Source organism: Salarias fasciatus, unplaced genomic scaffold, assembly GCF_902148845.1.
Source record: "Salarias fasciatus unplaced genomic scaffold, fSalaFa1.1, whole genome shotgun sequence".
NCBI classification, from domain to species: domain Eukaryota; kingdom Metazoa; phylum Chordata; class Actinopteri; order Blenniiformes; family Blenniidae; genus Salarias; species Salarias fasciatus.
In genome coordinates, this window is record NW_021941393.1 from 286,668 (window position 1) to 314,497 (window position 27,830).

Consider the following 27,830-nt stretch of genomic DNA (forward strand, 5'->3'; position numbering starts at 1 on the left):
TATATATAAATATCTACACAGCCGGGGGGAGGGGGGGGAGACCGGCGCCGGCTCACAGCAGGCCGGTCCACAGGTTGAAGCAGGCGGCGTTGATGACGGACTCCAGGTGGTGGAACATGGACACCAGCTGGGGGGGCGGGTTCCCCCCGGGGGCCGGCGGCGGCGGCGGCAGCGGCTCGCGGAACACCACCTTCAGGCTCTGGAAGGGAAGAGGGGGAACCGTCAGCGGGGGGGCCGGGGTGGGGAAAACCCGGACGGCGGGACTCACCGTGTTCCCCGCCGGAGAGTCCAGGAAGACCAGGACGAAGCAGTCGGTGAACTTCTGGTTCAGCACGGCCTGAAAAACCCACAGAACCCGGCGGGATTTAGAGGGAGCGCGAGGACGCGGGGGGTGGGGGGGGGGCGGTGCTCACCAGGTACTGCACGCCGCCGCCGTCGTCGAAGTGTCTGCAGCTCTGAGGGAACCGGTTCAGCAGGACCTTGATGAGGCTCTGGTACCAGGCCGGGTTCATGGTGAGGAACCCCTCCTGCAAGAGACACGGAACCCTTCAGGTCCTGACCCGCCGTGGCGGGGGGGAAGGCGGGGCGGAGCCTCACCAGCTGCGGGTCGACGTCCCCCACCGAGCAGCTCTGGACGTTCTCCAGCAGCTCCTGCAGCTCGCCGAACGTCAGCCGGTGCAGCTTGAGGCGCTCCGGGGCGTGCTCTCCGTGGAACAGCCGCCTCCACAGGTTGTCGCGGCGACAGTGGCCCAGCGCCTGCTCCACCGCGCCCTGGATCAGGCGCCGCGCCGCCGCCGCCTCGTTCTGGAGGAGCGGGGACGTGGGCGGCGGTGGCGGCGGCGGCACGCGGGACCGGCCCTCCGGGGGCGGGTCCGGGCTCTCCGGGTTCTCCTCGCGGTGGACGGGGAGCTTCCGGAAGCGCCGCATGTCGGCCGTCAGGCGGGGGAACAGCTCCCGCTGGCTGGTCAGGACCACGTAGAACCGCAGCCGGAGCAGGTTGCGCTCGCCGTCCGCCTGCTCCTCGAAGGGCGCCGCGTCGTGGAACGCCACCAGCGACACGTCGAAGTCGTCGTGGTTCTGCAGGCCCTCCGGGTCCCGGTAGGAGCCCGAGCTGGTCCACAGGGACACCAGCGCGTACTCGTTCTTCCCGTCGGCGCCGCCGGACGTCCGGGACATGCGCAGCGGCTTGAGGCCGTAGGAGCCGGCGTGGTCCGTCACGTAGTTGTACAGCTGGTGGGCCGACGTGGAGCCGGTGGAGGCGGAGAACGTTCCTGGGGGGACACGGGGGCCCGCCGGTCACCTTGGCGCCGGCTCTGCCGCTACGCGTTCGGGGGCTCTCGGCGGTTCTCACCCTGGCAGACGTGGTTCCTGGAGAAGCGGGCCCCGCCGCCGCCGCCGCCGTCGGGCGGCCGCTCCAGGAAGTGGTCCAGGAAGAGGTGCAGCTGGTAGCCCGGCCGCAGCGGCTGCAGGCCCAGCAGGTGCTGGTGCGCCACCCGCAGGTGGAAGTCGTGGCTGAAGGGGTGCAGGTGCATCAGGTCCCGGACCCGGTCGCACTCCTCGGTGAAGATCATGGACAGCTGGAGGGACGGGGGGTGCAGAGTGAGAACCATGTGGAGGCAGCTTCCTCCCTCATCTGATCTCTTCTCTCCCCCGACTCTTATTCTGAAGGCTGGATCATGTGGTAGCGAGCAGCGTTAGCAGCAGACCCCGAGGAGTCCCGGTTCGATTCCCCCCGCCGATCGAACGACCGAGAGAGATGGGAGGGAAAGAGGCAAGAGGGAGCAGGCGGCACAGACACCCACAACCACGGCGGCAAAGCAAGCGGGCGAGGAGGAGGAGGAGGAGGAGGGGCGTGGCCTGATTGGAGGGCGACACCCCCTCCCCGGGCGAGGGTGTGGGCGGGACATACCGCACAGTCAGACACCGGCGCGCCGTCCGGGAACGGCTTGCAACGAGGTTTGGCGAGGAGGCCGCCCTGATGGAGAGATGACAGGAAGTGGGTGGGAGAGGAAGACATGGAGTCTGGGCGGGAAGGGGGGGGGGGGGGGGGGCGCGGCAAAAAAACGCAGAGCGGAACGCGACGCGGCTAACGCTACAAAAAAGAAAATGCACAAATGCTAAAATGAATACGCTTAAACAAAAAATCCAAAATGCTAAAGCAGAAATGCTAAAATGGAAATGTTTAAAATTGGAGAGCTAAAATGCTAAAACAAAGATGCTAAAACAGAAACGCTCAAACAGGAATGCTAAAGGAAAACTCCGAAAATGCTGAAATGGAGATGGTAAAATCGGAACTGCTAAAATAAAAAGGCAAACGTGACAATGCTAAAAAAAAAATGTTAATGTTAAAATGCTGAAACAAAAACGCAAAAATGGAAACAACGGAAATGCAAAAAACGCTACAACAAAAGAAAAATGCAACACGAATACTAAAATATTAAACACGGAACTTTTCAATTCTAAAACTGAAAAGCTGAAACGTAAATGCTAAAGCGCTAAAGCTAACGCTGACATGTTAGCTGTTAAAACGGGACGAACGCGGAAATGCTGAGACGCTAAAGGGGAAAACGCGAAAACGCAAATGAGAGTGTAAACACCAAACGTGAGCCTCGGGTCGTGGCGCTCCCTCCGCCATGCTCGGGAACGTCTCACTAGAGAACGGGGAGAACCTCCTGGAGGGGAAGCGGGGGGTGGGGGTGATCGACAGCCCCTCCCTGACGGAAGGGGCGAGCGGCGCTCACCTGCGAGTTGACCGTCTGGCCCATGGGGATGCGGGAGCATTCCAGAGCGTACTGCTTGACGCAGAAGTAAGAACCCTGAGAACACAGAACCGAGAGGGACTAGAACCGACAACCGGGAGAGAAGGAGGGATCAGGATTGGCCGGACTTCCTGCTTCTACACTTCCTGTCTCTAGACTTCCTGCTTCTACGCTTCCTGTTTCCAGACTTCCTGCTTCTCCACTTCCTGTCTCTAGACTTCCTGCTTCTACACTTCCTGTCTACAGACTTCCTGCTTCTACACTTCCTGTTTCCAGACTTCCTGTTTCTCCACTTCCTGTCTCCAGACTTCCTGTTTCTCCACTTCCTGTCTCCAGACTTCCTGCTTCTACACTTCCTGTCTCAAGAACTTCCTGCTTCTACACTTCCTGTTTCCAGACTTCCTGCTTCTACACTTCCTGTTTCCAGACTTCCTGCTTCTACACTTCCTGTTTCAAGACTTCCTGTTTCTACACTTCCTGTCTCCAGAACTTCCTGCTTCTACACTTCCTGTCTCCAGAACTTCCTGCTTCTACACTTCCTGTCTCCAGAACTTCCTGCTTCTACACTTCCTGTCTCCAGAACGTCCTGCTTCTACACTTCCTGTCTCAAGACTTCCTGTCTCCAGAACTTCCTGCTTCTACACTTCCTGTCTCCAGAACTTCCTGCTTCTACACTTCCTGTCTCTTGACTTCCTCCTTCTACCAATGACGTATAAAATGACTAGACTTCCTGCTTCTACACTTCCTGTCTCTAGACTTCCTGTCTACAGACTTGCTGTTTCTCCACTTCCTGCCTCCAGACTTCCTGCTTCTACACTTCCTGTCTCCAGACTTCCTGTTTCTCCACTTCCTGCCTCCAGACTTCCTGCTTCTACACTTCCGGTCTCCAGACTTCCTGCTTCTACACTTCCTGTCTCCAGACTTCCTGCTTCTACACTTCCTGTCTCTAGACTTCCTGTCTCTAGACTTCCTACTTCTACACTTCCTGTTTCCAGACTTTCTGTTTCTATACTTCCTGTCTCCACACTTCCGTCAGTTGGGTTGCCATGGAAACCCACCTGAAAAGCTAACTCCATCAGCACGATGCCGCCCGGCAGAGCCCTCTGGAGGTGATACGCGGTGGTGCCCGACACCGTCATCTGAAACGATCCAACCACAGGACAACGTCACGGTCGCGGCCGGTCCCACCAAGACTGGGCTGAGTGACGGCGGCGTTGCCGTGACGGCCGCCCGTCGCGTTGCGGTTGACGCTGTGCCGCCGTGGTGCGTCTCGCCTTGGGGCTGCTCTCCTCGCTCTTCTGCTTCACGTAGGAGAACGACATGCGGCCCTCGGTGGAGCTCAGCAGGGCGGCTCGGGCTCGGGCGATGCTGCGGGCCGGGCTCTGGGGCCGGACCTGGACCAGGATGAAGCCCAGGCTCTGCAGGTACTGGACGTACTGCTGCAGGAACGTGGAGCAGATCTCCAGCAGCCAGGGTTCCTCCTTGGGCCGGCCCGGCGGGATGTCGCCGGAGTCGCCGCTGTGGCTGCGGTCCCGGCCCGACGCCGCCGAGTCGTTGGACCGGTGACGCTTCTGGAGAGCGCCAGACGGAGAACGCCCGGGTTACAACCGAGGACGGAATGGCGGGGGTTTCCATGGAGACGAGGGGAAGACGGCCTCACCTTGCCCGGAGCCTGCTCCTCCTGGATCTGCCGGCGGAAGGCGGGGTCAAACAGGAGGGGCGTGGCGCAATAGTGGACCAGCCTGGACGACTGTTTCAGGGTCTCCAGGTCTGCCGCCTGGACACACGCAAACACCATGCTAACTGCTAGCGCCCCAATGCCATTCCCCATGCGCGTTAGCCGGGAGCTAACTCACCGAGATGGGCATGTTGGACTGAGCCGACCGCTGCTGCCACGTGACGAACAGGTTCTCGATCTTCATCTGCTTCTCCAGCTCTGCGCAACCGCAAGCACCGTCAGCCAGCGACCGGCGCCCGCCCGCCCGCCCGCCCGTCGTCACGGAAACGGCCGCTCACCTCTGCGCTCGGCGGCCTTGGTCTCCAGCAGCTGGCCTCCGTGCCGGGCCACGGCGTCGCCGTCCGGCAGGCCGCGCACCGCGCACACATCCCGGAGCGCCTCGTCGAAGGGGAGGAGCTCCGACGGGAAGTGCAGCGGCGCCAGGCTCCGCCCCGCCGCCGCCAGCCGGCCCGGGTCCTTGCTGGGGAGCGGCGGCACGGCGCTGCGCAGCAGGGCGTCCGGCTCCATGGAGGGGCCCAGGAACGGATTGGGGTCCTGCACGCAAGGAGGGACACGGGCCACGGGTTTAACATTCAGACCCTCCTCCTCCACTGCTCTTGCTCGTGTGTTGATGCGGAGCCGGCGGTGAAATCCCGCGGCTCCGCCTCCATAATCTGATTGACGCTCGTTACGCTCGAATCAGCTGCTGCTTCGCCGCGCAAGTTCGAAGAAAAGGAAAGAGTCTGTCTGCGAGGAACGACAGGCGGTGGAGGAAGCGGTCCCGACCGCCGCCGCCACCGCCGCCGCGGGCGCAGTCAGCTCAGCGGAGCGGCTCGGCCGTCCACATGTCGCCGTGCCCGGGGCTCGAACCGTGCGCCGCCGGGACCTCGACAGACGGGGGCCGATTTTCCGCCGCTTCGACTCCGCCTTCTGTCGCCAGCCCGTGGAGGCGGAGCGGAAGGGAAAGACGCCGGGGGCGGCGGGGGGGGGGGGGGGGGGGTACCTGCTCGGAGTGGATGTGGTGGGCGGGCGCGTCGGAGAAGCAGTAGTGGTGGAACAGCCCCATCTTCTGGTGGAGCAGGCAGTGCAGCACGTGGGCCCGGGCGTTCTGCCACTTCACCAGGCGCGCCAGCTCCCGGTTCAGAGACACGCCCAGGTCCACCGACCAGTTGTAGCTGTACAGCGCCACCTGGAGGGGACGGGTGAAAGCAGCGGCGGTCACAGCCGCCCTGGCAGCCGTCGCTACGCGGGAGCCAACTTGTGGATCACCTTCTTGTTGCGGACACTGATGAACAGGAAGCGCTGCCTGGGCCCGAATGATTCCCCGGTCGGCGTCGGTCCCGGTCCCGGTCCTGGTCCCGGTCCCGGTCCCGGTCCCGGTCCGTCGCAGTGCTCCAGAGCCTCGAAGCGCTGTAGACCTTTATGAGCTGAAAACCGATGGTAATCTCAGTGAGAACTTTGACCTCCGTGACCTCCGTGACCTCGCCGCCGCCAACAAAATCACACGTACGGATGAAGCGATGGTGTGCCGCGGCGTTCTCCTCGTCCGGACTGTCGTCTGCCGGAGGAAGACACACCGGGTTAAGGCCGGGCCGGGCCGGGCCGTCGAACCGTCGGCCCCGACTCCTACCTGGCTCCGAGCTGCAGGACCACTGCTGGAAGTTACGGCCGATCAGGATGACGCTCTGGGGCGAGAGAGGGGGAAGAACCGGGTTCTGGTCCAGAGAGAACGGGAGGAAGACGCCCGCCGACGGAGGAGCACTGGGGGAGAGGAAGATGCTCGATGATCTGACGTCACAGGAGGAAGATGCTCTGCGATGGGGCTCACCTGAAGGCCTTGACCGTGGTGTCACCGGCCAGAGAAGAGACCAGACTCATGATCTCGCTGAGGACTGAAGGAACCAGGAAGTGAGCAGAGACCTGAGTGGAGCAGTGCTGGATGGAGGGACACCCTGAGAGAAAGAGAGAGAGAGAGAGAGTGAAGCTCCGTCTCCATGGAAACCCGGGAAGACGTCCCGCCCCCGAGTCAATCATACCGAGTTTCACCATAAAGGTGATCCAGGACTCGCAGGTGTCCTGGTAGACCGGGTGCAGGTTTCCGGTGAGGCCCTGGTCCAGCAGAGTCCGGCTGGCCCGCCGCTGGTTCTGCTCCGGTTCCACCGGTCTCTCCAGGCTCCACTGCTGCTTCACGCTCTCCGTCTTGTGGCGCCGCCGCGCCGCTCGGCCCTCCTCGCCTCGCTCCGGCACGATGTCATCGGTGGTCTTCGGACTGCCCAGTTCTGCCGACTCGGGTTTGCTCTGACGGAGACAGTTTGAGGTGTTGACGGAGACAGTTTGAGGTGTTGACGGAGACAGTATCGAGTGTTGACGGAGACAGTTTGCGGCGTTGACGGAGACAGTTTGCGGTGTTGTCAGAGACAGTATCGAGTGTTGACGGAGACAGTTCGCGGTGTTGACGGTGGCAGTTTGCGGTGTTGTCAGAGGCAGTTGCGGGTGTTGACGGAGACAGTTTGGGGTGTTGACGGTGGCAGTTTGCGGCGTTGACGGAGACAGTTTGCGGTGTTGTCAGAGACAGTTTGCGGTGTTGACGGAGACAGTTTGGGGTGTTGACGGTGGCAGTTTGCGGCGTTGACGGAGACAGTTTGCGGTGTTGACGGAGACAGTTTGCGGCGTTGACGGAGACAGTTTGCGGTGTTGTCAGAGACAGTTTCGGGTGTTGACGGAGACAGTTCGCGGTGTTGTCAGAGACAGTTTGCGGTGTTGACGGAGGCAGTTTGCGGCGTTGACGGAGACAGTTTGCGGTGTTGACGGAGACAGTTTGCGGTGTTGACGGTGGCAGTTTGGGGTGTTGACGGTGGCAGTTTGCGGCGTTGACGGAGACAGTTTGCGGTGTTGTCGGTGGCAGTTTGCGGTGTTGACGGAGACAGTTTCGGGTGTTGACGGTGGCAGTTTGCGGTGTTGACGGAGACAGTTTCGGGTGTTGACGGAGACAGTTTGCGGTGTTGTCAGAGACAGTTTGCGGTGTTGACGGAGACAGTTTGGGGTGTTGACGGTGGCAGTTTGCGGCGTTAACGGAGACAGTTTGCGGTGTTGACGGAGACAGTTTGCGGTGTTGACGGTGGCAGTTTGGGGTGTTGACGGTGGCAGTTTGCGGCGTTGACGGAGACAGTTTGCGGTGTTGTCGGTGGCAGTTTGCGGTGTTGACGGAGACAGTTTCGGGTGTTGACGGTGGCAGTTTGCGGTGTTGACGGAGACAGTTTCGGGTGTTGACGGAGACAGTTTGCGGTGTTGACGGAGACAGTTTCGGGTGTTGACGGTGGCAGTTTGCGGTGTTGACGGAGACAGTTTCGGGTGTTGACGGTGGCAGTTTGCGGCGTTGACGGAGACAGTTTGCGGCGTTGACGGAGACAGTTTCGGGTGTTGACGGAGACAGTTTGGGGTGTTGACGGAGACAGTATCGGGTGTTGACGGAGACAGTTTGCAGTGTTGTCAGAGACAGTATCGGGTGTTGACGGAGACAGTTTGCGGTGTTGACGGAGACAGTTTGCGGTGTTGACGGTGACAGTTTGGGGTGTTGACCGAGACAGTTTGCGGCGTTGATGGTGACAGTTTGCAGTGTTGACGGAGACAGTTTGCGGTGTTGACGGAGACAGTTTGCGGTGTTGACGGTGACAGTTTGCGGTGTTGACGGAGACAGTTTGCGGTGTTGACGGAGACAGTTTGCGGCGTTGACCGAGACAGTTTGCGGCGTTGACGGAGACAGTTTGCGGTGTTGACGGAGACAGTTTGTGGTGTTGAGGGAGACAGTTTGCGGTGTTGTCAGAGACAGTATCGAGTGTTGACGGAGACAGTTTGCAGTGTTGACGGAGACAGTTTGCGGTGTTGACGGAGACAGTTTGTGGTGTTGTCAGAGACAGTATCGAGTGTTGACGGAGACAGTTTGCAGTGTTGACGGAGACAGTTTGCGGTGTTGACGGAGACAGTTTGCGGTGTTGTCAGAGACAGTATCGAGTGTTGACGGAGACAGTTTGCGGTGTTGACGGAGACAGTTTGCGGTGTTGACGGAGACAGTTTCGGGTGTTGACGGTGGCAGTTTGCGGTGTTGACGGAGACAGTTTCGGGTGTTGACGGTGGCAGTTTGCGGCGTTGACGGAGACAGTTTGCGGCGTTGACGGAGACAGTTTCGGGTGTTGACGGAGACAGTTTGGGGTGTTGACGGAGACAGTATCGGGTGTTGACGGAGACAGTTTGCAGTGTTGTCAGAGACAGTATCGGGTGTTGACGGTGGCAGTTTGCGGCGTTGACGGAGACAGTTTGCGGTGTTGACGGAGACAGTTTGCGGTGTTGACGGAGACAGTTTGCGGTGTTGACGGAGACAGTTTGCGGTGTTGACGGAGACAGTTTGCGGCGTTGACCGAGACAGTTTGCGGCGTTGACGTAGACAGTTTGCGGTGTTGACGGAGACAGTTTGCGGTGTTGAGGGAGACCGTTTGCGGTGTTGACGGAGACAGTTTGTGGTGTTGTCAGAGACAGTATCGAGTGTTGACGGAGACAGTTTGCGGTGTTGACGGAGACAGTTTGGGGTGTTGACGGAGACAGTTTGGGGTGTTGACTAGAGCTGAACGATATGGGCAAAATTTCATATCTCGATATCCATGCCAGATATCTCGATATCGATACGATATATTACAATGGATTCAGTGAAAGTTAAACATTTTTCAGAAAAATAAAAACATACAGGGCATGAAATTCGTCAAAATTTTAACAGGCCCTCCAAATTTTTTTAGCAGGTCCTCAGAAAATTTTAACAGGTCCTCACAAGTTTTAACAGGTCCTTAATTTTCAATTTTGTAAAATGCTGATCAAAAACAGGATCCAACAATAATTTTTTAATTAACTGTTGTATTTTGTTGTGCTTGTTTAGTTCTGTTTATGTCTATTTGCTGCTCTGTGTCTGGGATGGTATATCTTCTTATGCTATAGGGCTCACCCTAAGTTGCAAATTTATAAAATGATTTTTATTTATTTTGTTGCAGGTATGCATGTTGCTCATTGCTGATTGAAGCATCCCAGCTTTGACAAGTCCCTTTGGTGGTGGCGGCACATTAACCCTAGAACCCATACCAGCACAAATCACATTTCACATAATGTCGCTGCACCAAATTGAAACTAAATATTTTAGCTAACATCCTGCTGATGGCTGTGAATGTTAGTGTAGACTCTGATTCTATTCAGTTCTTAATCTGACCAGGTTTTGTCTCTGTATGTATCAGACCCTAGAGGACCTCTCTCACTGATGTTCATGGATGTTGTTCTGCAGCTGTGACGGCCTCATTCAGAGGTGTAGAACTGTAGTATCGCAGTAAATCAATAACTGTTTTGGCAGATTTGCATATTTACAGTTACTACTGTTTACACCCATTGCTGTCATTGTGTTCTCAAGTATTTGTTGTTTGGAGTTCACAGCAGTGCCTGAATCAAGCAGTACCTCCTTCAATCCAGCAGAGGGCGCATTGTGGTTGTTAGATGCATAGTGCAGCGTGAAGCACAGAGAAGAAGAATGCAAACATGGAATCCCAGAGTTACGAGGCGTGTTGGTTCTGATTGATTCATTAAAAGAGAAGCGACGCAATTTCATGATAAAAAAAAAGCCAACAGGCGGTAAGGACCTGCTTATATGGCGCCTAAACCGGCGGAGATTCCATCTCAATCGGTCTCCGCCGCCATTTTATAGGGAATTTCGCGAGTGGTGTTTTGCGGTATTGACGGAGACAGTTTTCGGTGTTGACGGTGCAGACGTACCAGGATGTCCCAGAAGCTCCGGCGGGTGCTCTTCCCAGTGGGCGTGGTCGATTCGGGATTGGCCCCGCCCCCGACAAAGAGTCCGGCCCCCGCCGGCTGGATGATCCGCGAGCCGGTCCGCTGCTGGAGGCCTTCCTTCCCGTCTCGGTCCTCGGGCGAGCCGTGACCTTTGACCTCTTTCTGGCCTGCGCCCGTGCACAGCGGGTGGGGCAGCACCCGCAGCTCCATCACCAGGTCGGCCAGGGCGTGGCGCAGCGCCGCCTGCAGCTTCTCGCTCAGCTGCGACGGGCTGACGTTCCCCTGCTCCCACACATCGAAGCGCACCAGGAGCTCGCCGTCAGCCGGGTCCGCCGCCGCCGCCGCCGCCGCCGCCGACACGGCGGTGAGCTCTTCGAAGTGGTCCGGGTGGAGCGGGGCGGCGCCGCGCTCCGGCCTCTGGGCGGGGGCGGCGTCCTGGAGGGGCCGGCCGTGGGCGTCAACAAAGGACAGGGTGATGCACGCGATGCCTGGAAGACAGGAGCTGGCGGTCAAATCCTCTTTCCCATGGCAACCAGTGGCTTGCCTTTCAGGGTTGCTGGTTCGAGTCCTGATGGAGGCGGATGTTACCTTTCCCTCCGGTTCCTTGGCCTCCCGGTTTGTTGTACAGGAAGATCTTCCCGTCAGCCGCGTCGCCACTCAGGTGGAGGTAATGCTGCAGACGGGGCAGACAGCGGGGGGGGGATTAGGCCCCTCCCACATCCGGATGACGTCACTGGCCCCCCCGGATACCTTGAAGTGGTGCGCCGTGTTGTTGTCGGTGTACTTGGGCAGGTGGAGGAAGATGAGCAGGTTCTGACGGAGGTAGTGAGCCGCGGCCGGCAGGCGGGGGCGGAGCCACGGCGGCAGGCGGAAGGTCATGACCTCTGTGGACGGCGAGCCCGCCGGCTGGATGAACTCCACGTCGGCCGGGGTCAGCTTGCAGTTGCGGACCAGCATGACGGTGATGATGTCCAGCGTGGTCTCGTCCAGACGCTTCCGCAGGACCTTCAGCAGCTCGTCGGTGATCTCCGGACCTGGAACCGCACGGGTCACCACGCCGTCCCTGCGTCGGCCCCCCCGCCCGCGGCGCCGCCCCGCCCACTGACCTGCGCTGCCCACGCCGTGCACCAGCAGCAGGATGTGCTTGTCCACCTGTCCGACTGAGCGGGACCCGTCCGGCTCCTCGGGACTCCACGGCTCCTGGCTCCGAGCCAGGCCGGACCGGGGCCCCGGCGGGGGGGCGGCGTCGGCGTCGGGGGACGCCTCCGGCAGCGACGTCTCGCACAGCCGCAGGTAGAAGACGGACTTGGTGGAGCGCTCCTGGTAGACGAACATGTTCTTCCTGTTGACCACGCAGAACGAGTTGAGGACGGAGCGCAGCGCCTGCATGGCTGGAGGGGGGGGGGGGGGCGGAGATCAGCGGGTCTGCTGGGTCCTGATGACAGGCGGCGGGTGGGCGGGGCCTCACCTCTGGGCACGGCCATGTTGGGCGACATCTTGAGGCGGGGGTGGACGGGGATGACCGTCCTCCACACCACGTCGCAGGAGAAGTGTCCCGGCATGAACTGCATGGTGGCCGCCAGGTAGTCCCGGGCCGGGTAGCTCTCCTCTGCGCTGTAGTCTACACCAGAGGGGGGGGGGCAGGGTTAGGGTCTAGACCCGGTCCCGGTCCCGGCTCGGGTCTCTCACCGTCAGACACGTTGAGCCTCTGCCGGTACACAGACTCGGGCTTCCAGATGTCGTCCTCGCTCTCGGCCACCAGCAGGGTGTTACAGATGTGGCTGTCATGGAGGTCCTGCAGGAGCAGGATCTGCACACACACACACACACACACACAGTCACACACACACACACACACACACACACGCGCACACACACGCACACACACGCGCGTGGCGTCCGACCTGATTGACGGTTCGACAGATGTCCCCGACCCGGCGCACCACGGCGTGGTGCAGCTGCAGGTGCTCGGCCGGAGGCTCCGCCTCCTGGGGGGCGGAGCTCCTGGAGTGGGAGTAGACCTTGACCCGGTCCTGGAGGATCTCCACCATCAGCCAGAAGTCGGGCATGGGCGGCGAGCGCCAGTCGGGCTCGTCGGGCGCCGGGCTGCCGCCGTCCGAGTCGCTGCTGCCGCCGTCGTAGCCTTGAGGGAGCGGGACGGGATGAGCGGGGCGCCGGCGTGTACGCGGCGGCAGCGGGACGGGGGAACTCACCCTGCATGTCGGAGTCCACGCTGCCCTGGCTGGAGACCACGCTCTGGAGCCTGCTGGGGCCTGAACCAGAGTGTTTACTAGTCTTAACCAGATGGTTAAGGTCAATTTTAACCCTCTAGAGACAGTTTCAATCCCCCCTTAAGACAGTTTTAACCCTCTGGAGACAGTTTCAATCCCCCCCAAAGACAGTTTCAATCCCCCCGAAAGACAGTTTTAACCCTCTAGAGACAGTTTCAATCCCCCCTAAAGACAGTTTTAACCCTCAAGAGACAGTTTCAATCCCCCCTACAGACAGTTTCAACCCTCTAGAGACAGTTTCAATCCCCCCCAAGACAGTTTTAACCCCCCAAAGACAGTTTTAACCCTCTAGAGACAGTTTCAATCCCCCCGAAAGACAGTTTTAACCCTCTAGAGACAGTTTCAATCCCCCCGAAAGACAGTTTTAACCCTCTGGAGACAGTTTCAATCCCCCCCTAAAGACAGTTTCAATCCCCCCGAAAGACAGTTTTAACCCTCTAGAGACAGTTTCAATCCCCCCTAAAACAGTTTTATCCCTCCAGAGACAGTTTCAATCCCCCCTAAAGACAGTTTTAACCCCCCAAAGACAGTTTTAACCCTCTAGAGACAGTTTCAATCCCCCCGAAAGACAGTTTTAACCCTCTAGAGACAGTTTCAATCCCCCCGAAAGACATTTTTCACCCTCCAGAGACAGTTTCAATCCCCCCTAAAGACAGTTTTAACCCCCAAAGACAGTTTTAACCCTCTAGAGACAGTTTCAATCCCCCCTACAGACAGTTTCAACCCTCTAGAGACAGTTTCAATCCCCCCCAAGACAGTTTTAACCCCCCAAAGACAGTTTTAACCCTCTAGAGACAGTTTCAATCCCCCCTAAAGACAGTTTTAACCCTCTAGAGACAGTTTCAATCCCCCCTAACACAGTTTTAACCGTCCAGAGACAGTTTCAATCCCCCCTAAAGACAGTTTTAACCCTCTAGAGACAGTTTCAATCCCCCCTAAAGACAGTTTTAACCCTCTAGAGACAGTTTCAATCCCCCCTAAAGACAGTTTTAACCCTCTAGAGACAGTTTCAATACCGATTAAAGATGTAGTTTTCTTTCTGCCGGGTCATGTGACGCTCATGACCATATAAGGAAGCAGACTGATAACATTATTCAGTCTGGAAACAAACTGAAAATTTTTCTTGAGCCTCACCATGACAGGCGGACGGCACCACCTCGGCCAGGCCGGCGCCGGACGGCGTCTCGGGAGGCGAAGTGGGCTCGGCGGGGACGACGACGGCATCTGGCGCCTCGGGGAACCCCGGGGGGGCAGCGACGGCGGCGTGTTTGTGGATCCGGTGGCGGGACATGTAGTAGAACCCTTCCTCCACGCCGTTCAGCGCGTAGCCGGGGAACGCCAGCCGGCGGAACTCCTCTTTGAACTTCTCCAGGGACTGCTCGGAACCGAAGACGAACTGCAGCGGGACGTCCTCGCAGCGGCAGTGGGGGCGGCCGGCCGAGCGCAGGATGTGCTCCGCCACCGTGCGGAGCGCCGCCGCGTCCACGGCGGCCGGCGGGCGCCGCAGCGCCGACACCATCTCGTCCTCCAGGAGCCAGCGGATCTGGAGGGACGGGTGGGAGGGAGGGGTGTGAGAGAGAGAGAGGGGGACAGAGCAGGGCCGTTACCGTGGCGACGCGCCGCCTCACCTCGTCCGTGGTGGCGAGGACCGCCAGCTTGTGGGGGAGGGGCAGCCTGGAGAAGGGGTCGGCCGAGACGCTGTCGGCTCCGCCCTCCTCCAGCCCCGGCGAGCGGTTCAGGGACACGCTGCTCTCTGACGGGTATCTGCGGTGAGAATCGCGGTGAAGGGGGTTGCCGTGGCGACGGGGGGCGGGGTGGAGGCGGGGGCGGGGACTCGCCTGTCGTGGTGGAAGTCGGACGTCGCCTCGATCTCCGGCGGCAGCGTCAGCACGTAGACGTCCAGCGTGACGGACAGCTCGGCCGGGTCCGCCGAGCCGAACGCCGCCGCGTTCTCCAGGCCGGAGATCAGCTCGCCTGGAGGGGGCGGAGGGAGTCAGCCGGAGGGGGCGGGGCCAGCAGGGGCGGGGCCAGCAGGGGCCAGACTCACCCAGGCAGGTGGGCAGCGTCCGGACGGGGGCGGAGCCGTGGCGGCTCTTGTTGCTGACGGAGCAGGTGAGGTGGAGGAACATGGGCGGCAGGTCGGGCGGAGGCTCCGCCTCCAGCAGAGACTCCGCCTCCCCGTCCGGGCTGCTGAAGGAGTCCTGGTCCCGGTGGACGGTGTCGGACTCCGACGGGGACCGGGACAGGTCCTCGTACTCCACCACCAGCTCGGTGTCGCTCTCCGTCAGCACGCCGCCGCCGGACGGGCTTTCTGTCGCCAAAACAACAACAACAACAACAACAACATGGCAGCGCCGCGCGGTGCGGGTGGAGCAGTGGGCGGGGGGCTCTCACCGTCCTCGGTCGCCGGCTCCGCCTCGGACAGCGGCTCCTCGCCGGGCCGCCAGCAAGGTTCTCCGTCCTCCGAGTCCTGGCGAGGAGAGAGAACCACATAGGACCAGGAAGAACCTCGGAGAACCGGAAACGACCGCGCGCAACAGCGGAGGGCTGCCAACCTTCTTGGAGGACGGGGGACAGTAGAAGAAGAAGTGAGGACTGGACGGAACGCTCCGGAAGAACCGGGACAGGATGGACGAGAACTTGTCCTGTGGACGTGGGGGGGGGGGGTGTTACAGTAATGGCCTCCGGCGGCGTCTCGCTCCCTTGCTTTGGAGACGTCAATCGGGCGTCGCCGCGGAAACGGCGCGCCGGTTACCTGGATGACGGCGTGCAGGTTGGGGTAGGCTTCGCATCGGGGCAGCGGAACCTCGGGAACGTCCGGCTCACTGAGAGGAACCGGGATTTTTATTAACTTTTTTTTTTTTTTTTACTTTATAAATTGATTTAATAGAAAGTACATACAAGGAAGGCCTGATCAGCTCACATCTACATGTACACATCTATAATACATCTACATGTACACATCCATAATACATCTATATCTACACAGAAGCATGGCAACATCTACATCTATACTACATCTACATGGATTCCAAAGTCCAAGTGTCTCAGAGTGAAGATCAAATGATAATAGTTTTGGTAAAAGTTACGGTAACACTTTAAGTCATAGCTATGGTAGTTTTGGCAACAGTTTTTTTTTTTTTTTTTTTTTTTTTTTTTTTTTTTTTATAGTTTTGGTCGTAGTTATAATTTGGTAATAGTTATGCTAGTTTTGATAGTAGTTTTGGTAATCGTAGTTATGATAGTTTGACAATAGTTTTGGTAAAAGTTATAATGTTGGTAATAGTAATGGTAGTTTTGGTAATAGCTTTGTTAATAGTTGGAGTTTTGATAGTAGTTTGGTAAAAGTTTTGGTAGTTTTGGTAACAGTTATAGTAGTTTTGATAATAGTTTCGGTAAAAGTTTTGGTACTTTTGTTAATAGTTTTGGTAAAAGTTTTGGTAGTTTTGGTAACAGTTATGGCACTTTTGGTAATAGTTGTGGTAACAGTTATAGTACTTTTGGTAATACTTACAGTAGTTTTGATGATAGTTTTGGTCAAAATTATGATACTTCTGTTAATAGTTATGGTAGTTTTGGTAATAATTTTGGTAGTTATGGTAATAGTTTTGGTAGTTTAGTAATAGTTTTGGTAATAGTTTTGGCAGTTTTGATAATAGTTTTGGCAGTTTTGGTAATAGATTTGGTAGTTTTGGTAATAGTTTTGGTAGTTCAGTAATAGTTTTGGTAATAGTTATGGTAGTTTAGTAATAGTTTTGGCAGTTTTGATAATAGTTTTGGTAGTTTTGGTAATAGTTTTGGTAATAGTCATGGTAGTTCAGTAATAGTTTGGTATGTTGGTAATAGTTTTGGTAGTTTAGTAATAGTTTTGGCAGTTTTGATAATAGCTTTGGTAGTTTTGGTAATAGTTTTGGCAGTTTTGGTAATAGCTTTGGTAGTTTAGTAATAGTTTTGGTAATAGTTTCGGTAATAGTTTTGGTAATTGTTACAGTAGTTTTGGTAATAGCAATGGTAGTTGTGTCAATAGTTATGGTAGTTTTGGTAATAGTTTCGGTAGCTGAGTAATAGTTTTGGTAGTTTTGGTAATAGTTTTGGCAGTTTTGGTAATAGCTTTGGTAGTTTAGTAATAGTTTTGGTAATAGTTTCGGTAATAGTTTTGGTAATTGTTACAGTAGTTTTGGTAATAGCAATGGTAGTTGTGTCAATAGTTATGGTAGTTTTGGTAATAGTTTTGGTAATAGTTTTGGCAGTTTTGGTAATAGCTTTGGTAGTTTAGTAATAGTTTTGGTAATAGTTTCGGTAATAGTTTTGGTAATTGTTACAGTAGTTTTGGTAATAGCAATGGTAGTTTTGTCAATAGTTACGGTAGTTTTGGTAATAGTTTTGGTAATAGTTATGGTAGTTTTAGTAATAGTTATTGTAGTTTTGGTAATAGTTTTGGTAATAGTTATGGTAATATGGTAGTTTTAGTGATTGTTTAGGTAGTTTTGGTAATTGTTACAGTAGTTTTGGTAATAGTTTTGGTAACAGCGGTGGTAGTTTTGGTAATAGTTAAGGTAGTTTTAGTAATAGTTATTGTAGTTTTGGTAATAGCTTTGGTAATAGTTATGGTAATACTTATGGTAGTTTTAGTAATTGTTTAGGTAGTTTTGGTAATTGTTACAGTAGTTTTGGTAATAGTTTTGGTCACAGCGATGGTAGTTTTGGTAATAGTTAAGGTAGTTTTAGTAATAGTTATTGTAGTTTTGGAAATAGTTTTGGTAATACTTATGGTAATACTTATGGTAGTTTTAGTAATTGTTTAGGTAGTTTTGCTAATAGTTTTGGTAATAGTCATGTTAGGTTTGGTAATAGTTTTGGTAATAGTGATGGTAGTTTTGGTAATAGTTTTGGTAATAGTTTTTAACATTTCGTAAAAAATTGTTATTTAAACTGTTTACGTTTCATAATTTACACATTTTTTTCCATTGGCACGTTCGTTTAACATGAAAGAGTTGTGAGGAACCTTGCAGCTCGCCGCCACTCGCCCCCGCCGCCGCTACCGTGGCGGGCGTGTCCGCAGAGCGCCCGCAGGAAGGCGCCGACGTCCACTTCCTGCAGAGACTCCTCGCAGTAGTCTACGGCCACCAGGACGTCCTGGGGAGCCACGGCCAGGCCCTGCTGGAGGCTCCGGTACAACCCTGAGGACAGAGGGAGGGGGGGCGGAGCCTGAGTCAGGGGGCGGAGCCTGAAGCGCCTCCCCGATGAGAGGTGCGGAATGTGGCCCGCGGCCGGAGAGAGGGCGGAGGGCGGGTGGAGCGCCGACCTTTGACATAGCTGTGGTGGAAGTGCTCCGTCAGCAGACTGCAGTGGTTGGCCGGCTCCTTCTGCTTGTGGGCGTCGCTCCAGGGCGGCGGCCCGCCGCGCTCCAGGGGCGGAGACCTGAAGAAGACGTCCCGAGGCCGGCGGGCGGAGGCGGGCTGCACCAACTGCTCCTTCAGCTGCTCCAGCAGGCAGCTGTAGACGTAGACCGGGCAGGTGAGCAGGCCCCGCCCAATCGGGCGGGGCTCCGCCTCCGCTTCCGGCCGGGACTCCGCCAGCGCCACCACGTCCGCAAAGGTGGAGGGCAGGAAGGTGAGCAGGAGCTGCTGGGGGCCCACCGCCCTGACGTAGCACCGCCACTGAGGGGCGGGGCAGCCGGTCTCCTCCTCCAGCCGGACGCCATCGCTGCAACTCTGAAGGAAAAGCTACGTGTTAGCATTAGCGAAAGGCTACATGTTAGCATTAGCTGGTGGATACAAGTCGGCATTAGCTAAATGCTACATGTCAACGATAGTCAGGGTCCATATTAGATTTTGCTAAAAGCTACATGTTAGCGTTAGCTAAAGGTTACATATTAGCCATAGCTAAAGGCTACATGTCAACGATAGTCAGGGTCCATATTAGAATTTGCTAAAAGCTACATGTTAGCGTTAGCTAAAGGTTACATATTAGCCATAGCTAAAGGCTACATGTCAACGATAGTCAGGGTCCATATTAGAATTTGCTAAAAGCTACATATTAGCATTAGCTAAAGGTTACATATTAGCCATAGCTAAAGGCTACATGTCAACAATAGTCAGGGTCCATATTAGAATTTGCTAAAAGCTACATGTTAGCGTTAGCTAAAGGTTACATATTAGCCATAGCTAAAGGCTACATGTCAACGATAGTCAGGGTCCATATTAGAATTTGCTAAAAGCTACATATTAGCATTAGCTAAAGGTTACATATTAGCCATAGCTAAAGGCTACATGTCAACAATAGTCAGGGTCCATATTAGAATTTGCTAAAAGCTACATGTTAGCGTTAGCTAAAGGTTACATATTAGCCATAGCTAAAGGCTACATGTCAACGATAGTCAGGGTCCATATTAGAATTTGCTAAAAGCTACATGTTAGCGTTAGCTAAAGGTTACATATTAGCCATAGCTAAAGGCTACATGTCAACGATAGTCAGGGTCCATATTAGAATTTGCTAAAAGCTACATATTAGCATTAGCTAAAGGTTACATATTAGCCATAGCTAAAGGCTACATGTCAACAATAGTCAGGGTCCATATTAGAATTTGCTAAAAGCTACATGTTAGCGTTAGCTGGTGGACAGACGTTAGCATTAGCTGAAGGTTTTTCGTTAGCATTAGCTAAGAGGCTACATGTTAACATTAGCTAAAGGTTACATAATAAAATTTTCTAAAAGCTGGTGGACAGATGTTAGAATTACCTCAATGTTGCATAATAGCATTAGCTTAAGGCTACATGTCAGCATTAGCTAGTGGATAAATGCTAGCATGAGTTAAAGGCTACATGTTAACAACAATCAAAGGGTCCATATTTGAATGTGCTAAAAGTTACATGTTACCATTAGCTACAGGTAACATATTACCATTAGCTAAAGGCTAGATGTCAGCATTAGCTATTGGACGCATGTTAGCATTAGCTAAAAGCTATTTGTCAGCAGTAGCCAAGAGGCTACATGTTAGTATTAACTGGGGGCTACGTGTTAACGTAAGCCAAAGACTACATATTCGAATTTGCTAAAGAGCGCCTGTTAGCATTAGCCGCTAGCTGACAGCTTGCTTTACCTGCAGCGTGCTGGTTGACCCCATGACCTCTTTACAGCTTCCTGCGGTGTGGAATGACATCACGGCGTCGTCTGCCAACAGACCAATCAGAGATGAGGACCGTCTGACCTGGTGGGGGGTTGGGGGGGGCGCGTTCTTTTTTTTTTTTGGGGGGGGGGGGGGGGGGGGGGGGGGGGGGGACTGACCTCCGAACGGCGGCGCGTGGCCGTCCCGCTCCCGCTCCACGATGTGGCGCACCAGGGCGGCGTGATCGCCGTCCGCCAGCGGCACGCGGCGGTCGCTCAGCTCGCGCTCCACGCTGCCGTGGAACAGCGCCAGCAGGAGCTCGTTGGGCTCGGCGGGCGGGGGCTCGCCGCCATCCGACGGCGGGCCAAAGGTGGCGAAGAGGAGCTCCGCCTGCTGACATCTGGGCAGCAGCTGCATCAGGTTGAACTGGAACGGCACCGTGTGGATGCTGTCGTCTGGGTGGGCGGAGTCTGGGAGGGGGAGAATGGGGTTGCCAAGACGACTCATGGAAAACCCTCCAACTCTGTCTCCATGGAAAGGCCAGTACTGGTATCAGTATTCGGTATCAGTAGGTAGCTAAAGGTTAGTACTGGTATCAGTGCTCAGTATCAGTAGGTAGCTAAAGGTTAGTACTGGTATCGGTGCTCAGTATCAGGTAGTTAAAAGTTAGTACCGGTATTGGTGCTCAGTATCAGGTAGTTAAAGGTTAGTACCGGTGTCGGTGTTCAGCATCAGTAGGTAGCTAAAGGTTAGTACTGGTATCGGTGCTCAGTATCAGGTAGTTAAAAGTTAGTACCGGTATTGGTGCTCAGTATCAGGTAGTTAAAGGTTAGTACCGGTGTCGGTGTTCAGCATCAGTAGGTAGCTAAAGGTTAGTACTGGTATCGGTGCTCAGTATCAGTAGGTAGCTAAAGGTTAGTACTGGTATCGGTGCTCAGTATCAGTAGGTAGCCACAGGTAAGTACTGGTATCGGTATTCGGTATCATTAGGTAGCAAAAGGTTAGTACTGGTATCGGTGCTTAGTATCAGTAGGTACCTAAAGGTTAGTACTGGTATCGGTGCACAGTATCAGGTAGTTAAAGGTTAGTACTGGTATCGGTGTTCAGCATCAGTAGGTAGCTACTGGTTAGTACTGGTATCGGTGCTTAGTATCATTAGGTAGCTAAAGGTTAGTACTGGTATCGGTGCTTAGTATCATTAGGTAGCTAAAGGTTAGTACTGGTATCGGTGCTCAGTATCAGCAGGTAGCTAAAGGTTAGTACTGGTGTCGGTGCTCAGTATCAGCAGGTAGCTAAAGGTTAGTACTGGTGTCGGTGCTCAGTATCAGCAGGTAGCTAAAGGTTAGTACTGGTGTCGGTGCTCAGTATCAGTAGGTAGCTGTAAGGGTATTGGTACTTGGTATCGGTATGTTCATAGCTAAAGGCCAGTACATCGTAGATGCGTCTTCCCTCTGGGTTGCCGTGGAGACGGAGCCCTGGATGCTGGGGGACTGACCTGAAGTCATCTTGACCCTTGTGGGCGGAGCACAGCTGTGATCCTTAAAGTGACACATCTGGCTCAGGTACTCGAAAGTCATCAGGGTCGACATGCAGACCAGGTCTCTGGGAAAGATCTGGAACCGGACAGCCCCCGTCAGTCCCACAGAACCCCCCCTAGAGAAAGAATCCCCCCCCCCGAAAACAACAAACCGCATCGGGGATCTGGTGGTACTCCAGGCCCTCCAGGTGGCGGTGGCGGTCGGTGGCCGTCCCGCTCTGCGGCTCCACCCAGCACTCCGTCACCAGGCTGAGCTCGTCGGCGGCGTCCGCCTCGCCGCCGTCGTCCTCGTCGGTGGAGAAGCTGTCCTTGGTGGAGGCGGCGTGCGGCGGGAACAGGACGTACTGCACGGTGCACAGGTGCTGCTCCCGGTCCGGGAGGGGTGCGGGAGCGGGCCGGGTGGAGGCGTCGGCCTCCATGGGCAGCTCCATCACCATGTTGATGATTCCCTCGGCGCTGGAGGCGAAGTGGAATCCCTCCGACAGGCGGATCCTGCAACAGAGGTCACGGTGGTACCGATACCTGTACCGATACGGCGCTACCGGCGTCGGTCCCGCCACTCACTCGGACAGCATGGCGAGCACGTGGGCGGCGGCGTGCACGTGGGCGGCGGCCGGGCCGGGCCCGCTGGGCGCCGCCCACACCCACCGCCGGTGGAGGAAGTAGCGCGACAGCGACGCCAGGGTGGAGGAGGCGGCGCGGCCGGAGGGGGCGGGGCAGCTGTCCGCGCTGAAGAGGGACGGCGTCCGGAAGTCCGCCGGGAGCTTCTCGTACCTGGAGACAGCAGCATGCTAACGCCAACATCGCCATAAGGCTAATGCTAACATGGAGTTAGCGGTGAATGCTAACATGGAGTTAGCGGTGAATGCTAACATGGAGCTATGGCTAATGCTAACATGGAGCTACGGCTAATGATAACATGGCGCTATGACTAGTGCTAGCATAGATCTAGCTAGATGCTAATACGTAACTCCAGGGGAATGCGAGCATAGCCCCCAGCTAACGCTAACAGGGGGCTGACCTGATGAGCAGCTTCTCCAGGGGCTTGTTGAGGACCACCACACAGGGCCGGTCGGACAGCGGCGGCTTGAGGGGGGGGGCGGAGGGGGACCTGGAGGGGGAGGGCTGGGGCCCCGCCCTCCTCTTGGTTTTGGGCGTGGCCTCTTTGCTCTGGACGCGGTGGGGGAAGCGCAGCTGGAGGATCTGCTCCCGGAGCCCGTCCACGATCTGGGGGGAGGGGGAGGGGGCAGGAGTTAGCTGTAGAGTTAGCTGGGAGCCGCTGCGGACGAAGCAGGGTGGAGAACCTGCCTTGTTCCTGATGTGGGCCGGCGTTCCGATGGGGAACCCAAGGCGGAGAACCATGCAGGGGGTCTTGGAGATGAGGCGGACCAGGTAGAAGGAGCTGGGGGGCTGATCTGGGGAGCTGGGGGCGGAGGCAAGGACAGATGATCAGCTAATGCTAACATGTAGCTTTAACCGCTAGTGCTAACATATAGTTTCAAGAGCTAATGCTAACGTTTAACTTTATCCACTACTGCAAGCGGTTTTAACAACTAATGCTAACATGTAGCTTTAACTACTAATGCTAACATGCAGCTTTAACTAATAATGCTAACATGTAACTTTAACTACTAATGCTAACACATAGGTTGAAAAGTTAATACTAACATGTCGCTTCAACCGCTAGTGCTAACATATAGGTTTAACAGCTAATGCCAACATGTAGCTTCATGTGCTAGTGCTATAATAAAGGTCTAAAAACTGATGCTAACATGTAGCTTGAACTAAAAATGCTAACATGTAACTTTAACTACTAATGCTAACATGTAGCTTGAACTAATAATGCTAACACGTAGCTTTAACTACTAATACTAACCCATAGATTTAAAAGCTAATACTAACATATAGCTTCAAACGCTAGTCCTAACACATAGGTTTAACAGCTAATGCCAACATGTAGCTTTAACCACTAAAGCTAACATAGGTTCGACAGCTAATGCTAACACATAGGTTTAAAAGCTAATGCTAACATGTAGTTTTAACCTCTAATGCTAACACATAGGTTTAAAAATGAATGCTAACGTGTAACTTTAACCTCTAATGCTAACACATAGGTTTAAAAGCTCATGCTAACATGTAGCATGTCTGGGTTCTCAGTGTTCGTCCTGAGCGCTCTGAGCGGCGCTGCACCTGCAGATGAGCGTGACGTAGGCGTAGCCCTCCACCAGCACGAAGCTGCTGCAGTCCCTCAGCAGCGACGTCAGGGCGGAGTGGGCGATGCGGCACTGGATGGTGCCGTAGCGCCCGTTGTTCCCCGGCGTGTGGAGGTGCTTGGGGACGGGCCTGCCGGGGCAGAGAGGCACACGGTGAGGAGGGGGGGGTGGGGGGGGAGGTGTGGGGCGGTGCTGCTCGGGCGGGGGTTCCCCTCACGTGTCGTGCTCCAGGATGAGGGCCAGCCGGTGCATGTGCAGCCAGCGCTGCCAGAAGGTGGCGTCCATGGACAGGATGGGCTTCCAGTAGGACGAGAACTGGGACTGGGAGCCGCTGTGCTGCAGGGACGGCACCTGAGGGGGGGGTGGAGAGGTCAGGGAGGGGGTGGGGCTACACGAGGCAGCCGGAGGGATACCCACCGGGGTGGTGGAGCCGGGGGGGATGTAGAAGAGCGGGACGCCATTCTTGGTGCTCTCGGGGAGGGTGTAGTTCTCTGGAGCCGAGTTGAAGGACTGGAGGTGGACCAGCATCTGGTCCGTCTGGTTTATACTGGGGGGGGTGGGGGGGGGGGGAGGGGGTTGGGGGGTGTCAGCATCTGATCTATGGTGGGGGTGTAGGATCCGGTGTCGGGTTGGGGTCACCTCTGCAGCGTGTTCCAGAAGCGGCGGATGACCGAGGTGCGGTAGGGGCTGGTGATGGGCTTGCGCTGGGTGCAGCTGATGTCGTGCAGGATGTCGTAGCTGCCCTCCATGGTCACCTCCACCCGCGTGCTGCGCTGGCCGCCGTCCAGCGGCCACGGCGCCGCCGCCAGGTACTCGATGTGCATGTTGTGCTTCCAGAGCAGCACCAGCTTCACCTCCAGCTGGGTCCCGCCTGCCAGGACGGGAAGCAAGGCGTCTCCGTGGTCACCGCCGACACTCCACAACAGGTACCCCCCTTTAGTTTTAGCTGGAAGCTACATGTTAGCGGTTACCTTTGGCCAGGCTGATCTCCCTGATGGTGTAGCCCTCCCTCAGGCGCACCGACACCACGCTGACCAGGTGGGCGTGGACCTCCTTCTCCGTGTGCTTCTTCCGCCTCATGACCAGCGCCGGGTTCCCGCTGGCCGAGACCAGGTGCTCGTTGAACAGCCTGTGCTGGGGGACTGTTGGGGATATATATGTTTAGCGTCAGCTGCCGGCTCCCTGTTAGCGTGAGCTGGCGGCGGCGGGCCGCTCACCGCAGAAGTACTCGGCGTTGAGCGACTCGGGGGTCTTCAGGAAGGAGTAGGTGAGGAAGGCCCGGTGGTAGGCGTTCATGTCGCGGCTGCCCGGCGCCACCGCGGGGCAGCTGGCCAGGTACGAGCCGAAGGTGGCCAGCGAGATGAACTTCATCAGCTCCACGTTGGGGATGTAGCCGAAGCTGCAGTCGTAGGAGTAGGCTCCGCCCACCTGCACGAACGAGCAGGCGATGGTTCCACTCCGGAGCTGGTTGAGCAGGGCCTCGCAAACGGCCACGTCGGGGACGCTCGTCACGCCGTCGGTGATGATGATGACGCCTGGAGGACACGGAGCGTTAGGGAACGCTAACATGTAGCCACCGACTACTGCTAATAGGTAGCTACAAGCTGATGCTAACACATGGCTACATGATGTTAAGATAAAGCTATAGGCTGACGCTAACATGTAGCTATGCGCTAACAATAAATATGTAGCATCAAGCTAATGCTAAACATGTAGCTACAAGCTGATGTTAAGATAAAGCTATAGGCTGACGCTAACATGTAGCTATGTGCTAACAATAAATATGTAGCATCAAGCTAATGCTAAACATGTAGCTACAAGCTGATGTTAAGATATAGCTATAAGCTGGCGCTAACATGTAGCTATGCGCTAACAATAAATATGTAGCATCAAGCTAATGTTAAACATGTAGCTACAAGCTGATGTTAAGATATAGCTATAGGCTGACGCTAACATGTAGCTATGAGCTAACAATAAACGTGTAGTCACAAGCTAATGCTAAACATGCAGCTACAAGCTGATGCTAACATGTAGCTATGAGTCAACAATAAACTTGTAGTGACAAGCTAATGCTAAACATATTGCTACAAGCTAATTTGGGGTACCTGCGCTGGAGTTGGGGGGCAGCAGCTGCAGGGCGAGGATCCCCTGTCGGACCATGCTGACGAGCCCCATGTCGGCGGGTACCATGGCGACGCCTTGCCTCCTGTGCGGCGGCGGGTCGTCGGCGTTGGCGGGGGCGGCGTGCTCGCGCTGTTGGTGGAGGACGTCGGCGATGTTGCTCTCCAGAGCCTTGAGCTGCTGGTAGATGTGCAGCAGGAACTCGTCCAGGTCCGTCCGGTCCAGCTGACACCCTTGGACCAGAACCTGGGCCACAAACCAGAAGGTGAACCACGGCAGAACCCGACCGGACTCGGCGGGGGAACGCGCGGCCGCTCACCTGGTGAGAGGCGAGGCCGATGATGGACGAGTACGCCAGGATGGTGATGAAGATCTTGGGCTTGAACAGCTGATCAGTTCCGGGGACCTGAAACGGCTGGGCCAGGCCGGAGAGGCACCGGGACAGGGCGTGGAACACCTCGTCAAAGATCATCTCCCCAGTGCTGTCGTCCTGGTGGGGGAGGGGGGGGGGGGGGGGAGTAACCGTTAGCATCAACTGGTAGCTACATGTTAGTGTTCAGAGGAGGCAACAAGCTAGCATCAGCTGGTGTCTACGTGTTAGTTAGGTGGAGGCTACAAGTTATCACTGGTAGGTGGACACAGGTCGACGTTAGCTAGTGGCTACATGTTAGTGATAGGTGGAAGCTACATGTTAGCATTAGCTGGAGGCGACATGTTAGCGTGAGGTGAAGGCAAGATGTTCAGCACGAGCTGGTGGCTACATGTTAGCATTAATTGTTAAATCTACACAGTTGCCTGGAAGCTACATGCTAGCATCAGCTGCTGGCTACATGTTAGCATGAGCTGTTAAAGCTATACGGTAGCATTAACTGATGGCTACATGTTAGCTTTAGGTGGAAGCTAGTTGGTGGCTACATGTTATTGTTAGCTGGAGGCCAAATGTTAACATTAGCTGTTAACGCTACTTGTTAGCATTAGCTGGTGGCTATATGTTAGCATTAGCTGGTGGTTTCATGTCATTGGTAGGTGGAGGCTACATGTTAGTGTGAGGTGAAGGAGAGATGTTTAGCATTAGCTGGTGGCTACATGTTAGCATTAGTTGTTGAAGCTACAGCATTAGCACTGCCTGGAGGCTACATGTTAGTACTAACCCGTGGCTTCATGTTGGCATTAGTCGGTGGCTACATGTTAGCATTAGCTTGTAGCTACATGTTAGCATTAGCTGGTGGCTACATGTTAGCATTAGTTGTTGAAGCTACAGCATTAGCACTGCCTGGAGGCTACATGTTAGTACTAACCCGTGGCTTTATGTTGGCATTAGCCGGTGGCTACATGTTAGCATTAGCTGGTGGCTACATGTTAGCATTAGCTTGTAGCTACATGTTAGCATTAGCTGGTAGCTACATGTTAGCTTTAGTTGTTAAAGCTACAGCATTAGCACTGCCTGGAGGCTACATGTTAGTACTAACCCGTGGCTTCATGTTGGCATTAGCCGGTGGCTACATGTTAGCATTAGCTGGTAGCTACATGTTAGCATTAGCTGGTAGCTACATGTTAGCTTTAGCTTGTCGCTGGGGGGACCCACCACGATCCCTGTGGAGGGGCTCAGGTCCAGCTCGATGATGAAGCGGTACCGCCGGGCCAGGAAGGTGGCTCGGGTGGACGGCGTCAGTCTGCAGGGGGGCGGGGGCGGGGCCGGGGCTGGGGGCGGGGCCGGGCAGGAGGGCAGTTCCGCCTGCCATCCTTTGGGTAAGACGCTCAGCAGGTCCAGCTCGTTTTCCGAGGTCAGCTGGGGGAAGAAGGACAGGTGATGGTGACTCCGTTTCCATGGAAACCCGGTCCCGGTTCTGGTTCTGGGAGACCCCCGGTCTGAACGCTCACCACTTGGGGCCCGGAGGCCGGACACACCACCTGGTTGAGCCGACTGAGGAACCAGGCCAGACGGACGTTCCTGGAGATCCGGTAGTCCTCCTTCATCAGCAGGTACACGTGGTCCGCCTCCTCCACCTGCGAGGGGGCGGGGTTAGGGGCGGGGTCAGCCAGCTCGGATCACATTTCAGTAAAGAAAAAAACACTAAGGAAGGATGTCGGTTTCGGTTTTAGGGTCCAGTACGTCCAGGTTTTAAAGTCACACTCACCTCGTGGTCCTGCCGCTCCGCCATGCTGAAGGGGGGGTGGGGGGTGGGGGGGGGCTCGCGGGACCGCCGTGGGGGTCCGACAGAACCAGCAGAACCAGCTGGTTCTCTCTGTGCTGCTCGCGAGTC

At 55.5% G+C, this 27,830-nt stretch overlaps 1 protein-coding gene and 1 long non-coding RNA gene across 3 annotated transcripts; one reads left to right on the plus strand and one right to left on the minus strand.

The window, feature by feature from the left end:
- Positions 1-27,830, minus strand: szt2 (SZT2 subunit of KICSTOR complex). 2 transcript variants are annotated; one of them, XM_030087644.1, is made up of 53 exons: positions 27,705-27,830; positions 27,448-27,573; positions 27,152-27,355; positions 25,886-26,056; positions 25,551-25,812; positions 24,663-24,980; positions 24,417-24,587; positions 24,085-24,316; positions 23,863-23,992; positions 23,663-23,796; positions 23,423-23,575; positions 22,541-22,655; positions 22,254-22,459; positions 21,797-22,006; positions 21,385-21,724; positions 21,191-21,308; positions 19,875-20,165; positions 19,690-19,760; positions 17,893-18,301; positions 17,593-17,767; positions 15,343-15,412; positions 15,143-15,232; positions 14,982-15,057; positions 14,635-14,898; positions 14,426-14,561; positions 14,216-14,351; positions 13,722-14,130; positions 12,510-12,569; positions 12,201-12,439; positions 11,986-12,106; positions 11,765-11,917; positions 11,403-11,687; positions 11,047-11,330; positions 10,885-10,969; positions 10,279-10,784; positions 6,513-6,774; positions 6,305-6,428; positions 6,107-6,237; positions 5,987-6,034; positions 5,746-5,903; positions 5,480-5,665; positions 4,776-5,031; positions 4,616-4,695; positions 4,420-4,536; positions 4,034-4,330; positions 3,818-3,898; positions 2,742-2,816; positions 1,910-1,975; positions 1,352-1,577; positions 598-1,271; positions 414-527; positions 269-337; positions 1-199 (listed from the first exon to the last, which is right to left on the minus strand). In XM_030087644.1, the coding sequence occupies exons 1-53, from the start codon at positions 27,726-27,728 to the stop codon at positions 53-55; spliced, it is 9,885 nt and encodes a 3,294-aa protein (XP_029943504.1). In that variant the 5' UTR covers positions 27,729-27,830; the 3' UTR covers positions 1-52. The 2 variants fall into 2 exon arrangements, with proteins under 2 accessions (XP_029943504.1, XP_029943505.1); XM_030087645.1 differs by lacking the exon at positions 1,910-1,975.
- LOC115385585 (uncharacterized) lies at positions 20,550-20,951 on the plus strand. Its single transcript, XR_003931153.1, has 3 exons — positions 20,550-20,796; positions 20,855-20,887; positions 20,941-20,951. It is a non-coding gene; the product is annotated as an uncharacterized LOC115385585 (long non-coding RNA).

Coding starts and splice junctions, on each gene's coding strand:
- szt2 (XM_030087644.1), bottom strand. CDS start 27,728: ATGGCGGAGCGGCAGGACCACGAG. Junction 27,356..27,447: donor CGGCCTCCGGGCCCCAAGTG/GTGAGCGTTCAG, acceptor TTCTTCCCCCAG/CTGACCTCGGAAAACGAGCT. Junction 14,562..14,634: donor GACGCTGCCCACCTGCCTGG/GTGAGTCTGGCC, acceptor CGCCCCCTCCAG/GCGAGCTGATCTCCGGCCTG.